At 55.5% G+C, this 8,210-nt stretch overlaps 1 protein-coding gene across 2 annotated transcripts; it reads right to left on the bottom strand.

Moving 5' to 3' along the window:
• Positions 1-205: 205 nt before the first annotated feature.
• On the bottom strand, positions 206-7,426 carry LOC125919077 (keratin, type II cuticular Hb5). Of its 2 annotated transcripts, none has more exons than XM_049625523.1 (9): positions 7,007-7,426; positions 4,570-4,778; positions 3,683-3,743; positions 3,458-3,553; positions 2,580-2,744; positions 2,193-2,318; positions 1,552-1,772; positions 802-833; positions 206-399 (listed from the first exon to the last, which is right to left on the bottom strand). In XM_049625523.1, the coding sequence occupies exons 1-9, from the start codon at positions 7,424-7,426 to the stop codon at positions 206-208; spliced, it is 1,524 nt and encodes a 507-aa protein (XP_049481480.1). The 2 variants fall into 2 exon arrangements, with proteins under 2 accessions (XP_049481480.1, XP_049481481.1); XM_049625524.1 differs by having other exon boundaries at positions 206-392; positions 798-833.
• Positions 7,427-8,210: the final 784 nt, after the last annotated feature.

Raw genomic sequence — 8,210 nt, forward strand, 5'->3', positions numbered from 1 at the left:
AGGTATGGGAAGGGCTGGGAATGATTCTCTAACTGAAGGCCGGAGGAGAACCAGGAAACAACTCCCTAAAACGAGCAGGTGGCAGAGTGCGGCCGAGGGTCTTTCCCTCTGTAGGAACATGTGGAAGATTCCGGAAGCAAGCACACGATTTCCATTCACACACCATCCCGAGCTCTGGGGACGGGAACGCAGGCGGCCGGGGAATCTACGCAAAGCGGACAGACCGGCTGCTCCCGCAGCTGAAGCTGGCGGAGCGGGGCTGGCAGGGGGCACAGGAGTCGGGCGCCATCACCGTGATGCTGCCTCCGGTGGCCACGGGGCCAGAGGCAATCTGGCGCCCCGGGGTGGTGCTGCATGTGAGGCCCCCGCAGGAGACTCCGCCACGGGAGCTGCTGACGCCTGTGGGGACAGAGGGGACACAGAGGGTGAGTGGCCTGCCCTGACCTCACCAACCAAGGGACTTCCGCATAGCAGGAGCTTCCTCCTCCGGAAAGAAGTTTACTGGTTAATGACTGAGGTCCGGCTCCTCTCAGCATCTCAGTCCTTCTAGGGGGCTGGGACAGGGAGGAAGCGAGGACCCCCATCCAGAGGCGCAAAGCTGCCTGGCCCTATTTCCATGGCCTGCAGTTCACATCGCCACCAGTTGAGGGCGCTCAATGCATCCATCCCTAACTCCGGAGGAGCTCCCTAGTGAGGAGCCCGCGGAAGAGACAACCCCCTCCCTGTCGGGAAAGCATTCCAGGTTCAGCTTTGCCCGTTCACAAAGCCATTTTTTTGGAGGATGTTCAAGCAGATACTTACAGACATTCACGGAGCCCACACCTTCACACAGCCTGTAGGGAAAGAAAACTCGGTGAGTACTGGACACGGAGCTGGAGTCCTTGAGGCAGGGACAGAGAAGGCCCTCTTATGTCCGGATCCTGCCGCCCGAGAGGCACGGAGGGCTCCCCATAGTCTACGTTTCGCAATCACCTTCTCTCTCTAACCGTTCTCTGAGCACAGAGACAAGGCCTTCTGATTTCCAGCAGAGGTGGGCGCCATGATGAACTCTGCCGGCTGCCGCCAGTCTGAGCGACCCCTCACCCTTAGTGCTGGTCAGGCTCACAGGAAGGAGAGTCCAATCAAATGCAGCAGCGTGTGTGGAAGGGCTTTGTGCCAGTGAAGAGCTAGTACATACGGAGTGCATTGTCCTTATGGTGCCCAAGTCCCGTGTAGGAAGCTTCTGGAAAAATTGGGTTTGAGAGGCACGTGACTTGGCCACACGTCCTGCCTCTTGCACTTATTACCTGTGGCCACGAGGAAGTCACTGCACACTGAGCCTTATTTCCTCGTCTTTGGATGTGAAAAGTGACACCTACCTCATTGGGTTGTGAAGATTACAAGGGGCACTTAGCATAGGCCGACGCATAGTAAGTGTCTGATAAATTATGACTATTCTCAAAGCTTGAGCTGTCCTAGCAGTGGGTAGAGATGTAGCTCACACTTGGGCTGAGGGAAGCCCCCTCCCAGGGGACCAGGGCCTCCTATGGGCCAGATCCTCCTTAGCCCTACCTGTGCTCCTCGCCCTCCAGCAGCCGCCTGTAGGTGGCGATCTCGATGTCCAGGCCCAGCTTGGAGTTCATCACCTCCTGGTACTCCTTGAGCAGGCAGGCCATGTCCTGCTTGGCCTTCTGCAGGGCGGCCTCCAGCTCGGCCAGCTTGCAGCGGGCGTCGCTCAGGGCCGCCTCTCCCTGCTGTTCTGCCTCGGCCACGGCGGCCTCCAGCTTGGCCCGCTATGAGGAAGGAGATGTGAGGGCAAGGATGAGACAGAGAAGGCACAGCTCGGCTCACCTGGACTGAGGGAGCAGGGGCAAGGAGAGCAGGGTCCAGAGAGAAGTTAGGTTAACTACATACAACCAGGTATTTAATGAGACCTTGGACATGAGGAAGGAGATGGGAGCTTTCACCTTCTCTCCCTGGTGGTGGTTGCTGAGTGGCCAAGGGGAGGGGGGTGACATCAGTGATATGGCTTCTCCTGCTTCAAGTGCTGTGTGATTTGCTTGGGTCTCTGCTTCCTCACAGGCACGCTGTGAGGCCTCATTTGGGCCAGGCTTTTGCCCTCCTGGGGGCAAGGTGCCTGGTGCTGCAGTCTGCCTGTGCTGACTGTGATCTACACCCCCTCACCCCACCCCCCCAACCCTCTCGTACCATACCTGACACTTGGCATTCTCGATCTCAGCGGTCAGCCTCTGGATCATGCGGTTCAGCTCGTTCATCTCCTCCTTGGTGCGGCGCAGGGTCTCCCCGTGCCGGATCACCGTGGCCTTCATCTCCTCGCACTGGGGGGAAGCAGAGGTGCTCCTGAGGCTCAGGATGGAGGTTCCCACCCATTCAGACACCACAGATGGTTGGTAGGTTGTACAGTGCTCAGCCTGTGCAACTATACATGGCAGCCCTGCTCTGCCATCCAAACTGAGAGATGTCTGTCCTCTTACCATCCCTACAAATCAAAATCCCCAGACAGCAGAGGCCTTCTTTAACATATATCTAGCAACCTGCCCACTGTCACGTCCAGAAGGCAGGTGTCCTCTGCCCCTCACCTTGCTGCGGTACCAGGACTCGGCCTCAGCCCGGCTGCGGCTGGCGATGTCATCGTACTGAGCCTTGATCTCGGCCACAACGCAGTCCATGTTCAGGTCCCGGCTGTTGTCCATCTTGACGATGACCGAGGTGTCTGAGATGTGGGCATGGAGAACCTGGAGCTCCTGGGGGCCAACAGTCAATGCGTTTGGGTCTGGTGCTTGGTCTGGGCCATGGGCTCCACCCTTAGGGGCAGTGTCCACTCTCTGGAGGGGGCACTGGTCATGCATGTTACATGACTCCTGCTCCACGTGCTTCCCTTTCCCCCCTTCATTCACACACAGGTACGTCATAAAACAAGAAAGCTGGGAGGGGCCCCAAAGAGGAGCTGGGGACAGCCCCTGACTTAACAAATGGGAAAACTGAAGCCCAGCATGTGGAAAAGACCTGACTCAAAGTCACCCAGCTGGGTAGCTGGGGTTTGAATGCCGAGACCAGTGATCTGTCCATTCATTAAGACCCCTTCTCTAACCGGAGACCCACCCTGACCACCGCCACCCTCACATATGTACTTTCATATCCATGTACAGACTGACACGCCCCCAGACCAGCACACGGGCACACACTGCAACAACAACTCCACAGACGTGGAGAAGCCCAAGCACGCACACACTCTCCTCCGCCCTGAAACATGCGTGCCAGGCTCTCCCTGGGTACATACATACCCGTGTCTGTCACAGCCTTGCAACATGGCTCTCTCGGATGTGTGTGCATGTTCTCTCGTGCGTACATCACCCACATCGGGAAAACACGTGCACACGGTGCACTGTCTCCCCTCTTTCTCAGGTCCCCCACCTCCCCTCTACCTGCCCTGGCTGGTCGGTAGGGGCCCCCTTACCTCATCGTAGAGGCGCTTCAGGAAGCTAGACTCCTCCACCAACGCTTCCACATTGGCCTCCAGGTCTGATTTCCGCAGGTAGGCGCAGTCCACGTCCTGGTGGTGGAGGGGAAGGGAGGGCATGTGTGTGTGGGAGGCCTCTGCGGTCAGTGTGGTGACCGTGCCCCGACGGAGGCTGGCCAGATGGGTCCCCCTCCCTCCCTGCTCCATGATCAGCCCCCTCACCTTCTTCAGAACCACGAACTCGTTCTCTGCCGTGGCTCTCAGAGCCACCTCCTCTTCATACCTGGGTTTGGGAGGGTAGAGAGGGGTCACAGCTGAGGGGTTGGGGCTTGGATACTATCCCAGCTTCCAGGCAAGCTCTTCCAGGGCTCAAAAGGGATTGTCCCTGTGAACGTTATCTTTTCCTTTCCATGGTCTAGTTTGTGCATTATTTCACTTGGGCTAGCCCTTGTCCCAGCCTGGCTCAATCCATCCCAGTCCTGCTGTGTCTGGGATGAGATCAGGGAATGCATACTCTGTTCCCTCTGTGAATCCTAGAGCCAAAGAGAGCCAGTGCCTTGGGCAGTGAGAACACAGAGCGAACATCATAACGCCAGCTGGGGTGGGTAGGAGCACAGAAAACTGTAGAACTCCATTGGGTTTCCTCTCCTCACTCCCCGTGAAAGCAGCTCTAAGCTCCACAGGGCCTCCAAGGTGTAGAGTGGGGCCAAAGAATCGGAAGAAACCCAGGCAGTCCCTTCCTCAGGTTCCAGGCAGCCCCTGCTGCTAGACAGGCAGGATTCTTTTTTTTTTTTTTTTTTAAATTTTTTTTTTCAACGTTTTTTATTTATTTTTGGGACAGAGAGAGACAGAGCATGAACGGGGGAGGGGCAGAGAGAGAGGGAGACACAGAATCGGAAACAGGCTCCAGGCTCTGAGCCATCAGCCCAGAGCCTGACGCGGGGCTCGAACTCACGGACCGCGAGATCGTGACCTGGCTGAAGTCGGACACTTAACCGACTGCGCCACCCAGGCGCCCCAGGACAGGCAGGATTCTTAAGCTGCTTCAACAAGGTTGAGGATGGAGCCTTCCTACTCTCCCTGTGTTCCCCCAGCCCGGCCGCACTCACTTCTTCTTGTAGCCCTCCAGCACCTCCTGCACGTGGTTGAGCTCCGAGGCCAGCCTCCCGCTGTCGGCCTCCACGCACTCGGCCTCCCGCCTCAGCGTCTCGATGTAGCCATTGAACAGGGGCTCCATGTTGCTCTCACAGCAGCGCTGGTTCTGGTAGAACTGCCACTTGGTCTCCAGAAGCTTGTTCTGCTGCTCCAGGAAGCGCACCTGCCGCCCAGGGTGTGAGGATGGGATTCAGGGGGAACCCAGGAGGTGCCTGGTGCCCTGGCGATCTTTCTGCCCTTGGTCCGCACTGAATAGCCAGGGCCAGCCAAGGGCCAAGCATGGGGTTGAGTCTCTGTGACTCAAGGGGACCCGCTCCCGGCCTCCAGGAGGCACTGTGGGTATGGGGGAAAGCGCCCTGGGGCTTGAGGCCAGAGGTCTGGTTCAAGTCCAGGTCTGCCACTTTAAGTGGGCAGATCCTCTAACCTTTTGGGGCTTTGTTTTCTCATTTCTAAACCAGAGATGATAATAGTGCCTCCCTTAGAGTTGTAAAGACTGAACAAGTTAATACATGCAAAGTGCTTAGAACATTTTTGACACATGGTAAATGCTCAACTAATTTAACCATGACTATAATTAGCAGTTCCTCATTTATTAATTTATGCAACACTTATTGAAAGTTTAATGTGTGGTGCTAGGGCCCATGCTAAGATACACACACACACACACACACACACACACACACATCTGTCTATATCTACAGTTGACCTGGAACAATGCAGGGGTTAGGGGCACTGACACCTCCCCTCACCGCCCCCACACAGTTGAAAATTTGCATATAACTTTTGACTCCCCTAAAACTTAACTACTCTTAGCCTCCTGTTTGATGGGAAGCCTTACTGATAATGTGAATAGTCGAGTAACATGTATTTTGTTTCTGTGTTAAATACTGTATTCTTCTGACAAAGTAAGCTAGAGATAACACGTTACTAAGAAAATCACAAGGAAGAGAAAATACATTTACAGCACTGCATTGTATTTATCAGAAAAAATCCTCTTATAAGCGGATCTGTTCAATTCCGACCCGTGCTGTTCAAGAGTCAACTGTGTATGTATCTCTATCGGTCTCTACCTACCTGTCTATCAATTACATTCCATTCTCACAACCCTTCGGGAGGGGCAGATATTATAACCCTTCTAGTACAGATGGGGGACACTGGGATGCCTAGCTCATTGCCCCACAAAGGTAAGTGAGAGTCGGGGTCTGTTGTCTCTGGAGTCTCCTTTGCCTGCCCCACCATAGTATGCCTAAGAACTCCTCTAAACTGTCTCAGCTTCAATTTGATATTTAAAAAAAAAAAATGAAGGGGCGTCTGCGTGGCTCAGTTGCTTAAGCGTCCAACTCTTGGTTTCAACTCAGGTCATGATATCATAGTTTGTGGGCTCGAGCCCCACGTTGGGCTGTGTGCTGACAGTGTGGAGCCTGCTTGGGATTCTCTCTCTTTCCCTCTCTCTATGTCCCCCCCCCTGCCTGAGCATGCTCTCTCTCTCAAAATAAACAAACATTAAGCAAAATGGAGATAATAATACCTACCCCACTGGGTCATTCTGAGGATGAACTAAACTCACTAAGATCCCCTGACTCCAACCCCAGAGCTGGGTCCCATCTATTCTGCCAGAGTGAGGCCGCATGGACAGAGGGGCCAGCACAAAGGGAGGGGCATGGGTGGCTTTCTTGGGAGGCAGCCTCATGGCATCTGTGGCGTTCCTCCCACCAGACTGGGTGCCCCTCTTCCACATTCCCAGCCTTCCATCCATGAAGGCGGCTGTGCCAACCTTGGCTGGTTAAGTGTCACACTCCCTCGTCCACTATCGTCCTGGGAGAATAATGCTAACAGCGAATGTTCATTGAGCACCTACTACATGCCAGCGTTTTTCAAGCACGAACCCATCAATGCTCACAACAAGCATGTGAGGCTGGTTCTGTTATACAGACAAGTCACAAGCCTGAGGTCTCACGCTGCCGAGAGGCAGAGCAAAGATAGGGAGGTGGCGTGGCTGCGAGCCGTGCCCCCGCCCCCACTTCCCCCGAGCTGCCTGGTGGGGAGCCATATGCCTTTTACTCTTTAACTCTCCCCCTTTTCTCCCACTCTCGCAGCAGCCAGTGCCCAATCCAGTTTTGGGGGGGGCACCTCTGATATTCCTGTGTTGTCTTGTCTCCAGAAGCACACACACACTTTAGATCACAGACTCCGTTTCTGGACCACACCGGGCCCTCGGTTGCACTTTGTTGGAATTAAGAGACAGAAACCGATCCTTTGCCTATGTTGGCCTGCAATTCTCTCCCTCTGTCTCAAACCTGGCTCCATGCTGTCTCCCCAACACACGGGGACCTTCCCGAGGGGAGGGCAGGCCAGGGCCTTCTCTGGATCATCATCCCAGGCCTCACTGACCTTGTCGATGAAGGCAGCGAACCGGTTGTTGAGACACTTGATCTGCTCCTTCTCCTCGTGCTTCACGCACTGCGCATTGGGGTCGATCTCCAGGTTGAGGGGCGTGAGGAGGCTCTCGTTGACCGACACGGTGGTGATGCAGGGCGGGCTGGGCCCACACACGCCGCCGGAGCGGTAGCCGAAGCTGCGGCCGCAGGAGCCGGCGCGGAAGCCGCCCACGGCCATGCGGGGCCCACAGGAGCCCAGGTTGGAGAGGCTGCGGCTGCCGAAGCCCGTCAGCCCCCGGTAGCAGGACACCCCTCGGTAGGGTGCCGCGCTGATGCAGCAGCGGTTGCCAGTTTTGGGGGCCACAGCCGAGCAGGAGCTGAAGGTCCTGGTGACCCCACATCCTGAGTTGATCCGGTAGGAGCGGCAGGACATCGTGTGGGTCTGAGCAGAGGCTGAGTGCCGCGGGAATGAGCCAAGTCTTCGGTGCGCTGCTTAGGATCCTCTGGCCTCTCTGATCCTCCCTGGTCCTTTTATTGGTGGGGAGAGCTGGGGTTGGCTGCATAAAAGGAGTGAAAAGCCATTTTATGTTGTTTATTGGCTTGGGGAGTTTGCCAGCAACTCCCCAAAGACTCATCTTAAAGGTGAGCTCAGCGGCGACTCGGGGCCTCCGTAAAAGTATTGAAGATGTTATTAGGGACACTGTGTTTGCACTTTTCATCTTCAAAGCTCGTTTATGTACATTAAGTAATTAATTTTCTCTCAGTCTCAGATGGCCCCAACCCACACTTGGAGACGGATTTGAACTCCATAACTGTCTGAGGTGGCTGGCGTTGGGGTCGAGGCCGTGGCCGCTGTCTCAAGGCGGGGAGGTCTAGGGCCCCAGTTGGGGCGAGATCCCACGAATGCATTACCTCTGTCCTTCTGGGCTCCACGCAGGACACGTTCTCAAGTAAATCACTGTGATGGATTGGGCAAGTCGAACCCACCCAGGCGTGATTGGCTGGAACGTGGTTCAGATCTGTGGGACCGTTTTGACCATGCTCCCTGCAGGACAGAGGGCTAGAGCACATGGTCTCTTAGAACCTTCTGGATTCCGGCCCAGAGGCTCTGTTTCAGAGCCTTTGCTTCTCACCCAGCAATTTGCAAACCACTCAACTCTCAGTGGCCACAATAATGGCCACTTGCGGATAATGGGGAACCTTCCCTCTTAGCCACT

This window comes from Panthera uncia, chromosome B4 (genome assembly GCF_023721935.1).
Source record: "Panthera uncia isolate 11264 chromosome B4, Puncia_PCG_1.0, whole genome shotgun sequence".
Taxonomy (NCBI): domain Eukaryota; kingdom Metazoa; phylum Chordata; class Mammalia; order Carnivora; family Felidae; genus Panthera; species Panthera uncia.

Excerpts from the sequence above, each read along its gene's own strand:
- LOC125919077 (XM_049625523.1), bottom strand. The coding sequence starts at position 7,426 with ATGTCCTGCCGCTCCTACCGGATCAACTCAGGATGTGGGGTCACCAGG. Across the intron at positions 4,779-7,006 it reads TCGCTGCCTTCATCGACAAG|GTGCGCTTCCTGGAGCAGCA; the intron begins GTCAGTGAGGCC and ends CCTGGGCGGCAG. Across the intron at positions 400-801 it reads TGTGGGCTCCGTGAATGTCT|GCGTCAGCAGCTCCCGTGGC; the intron begins GTAAGTATCTGC and ends CTGTCCCCACAG.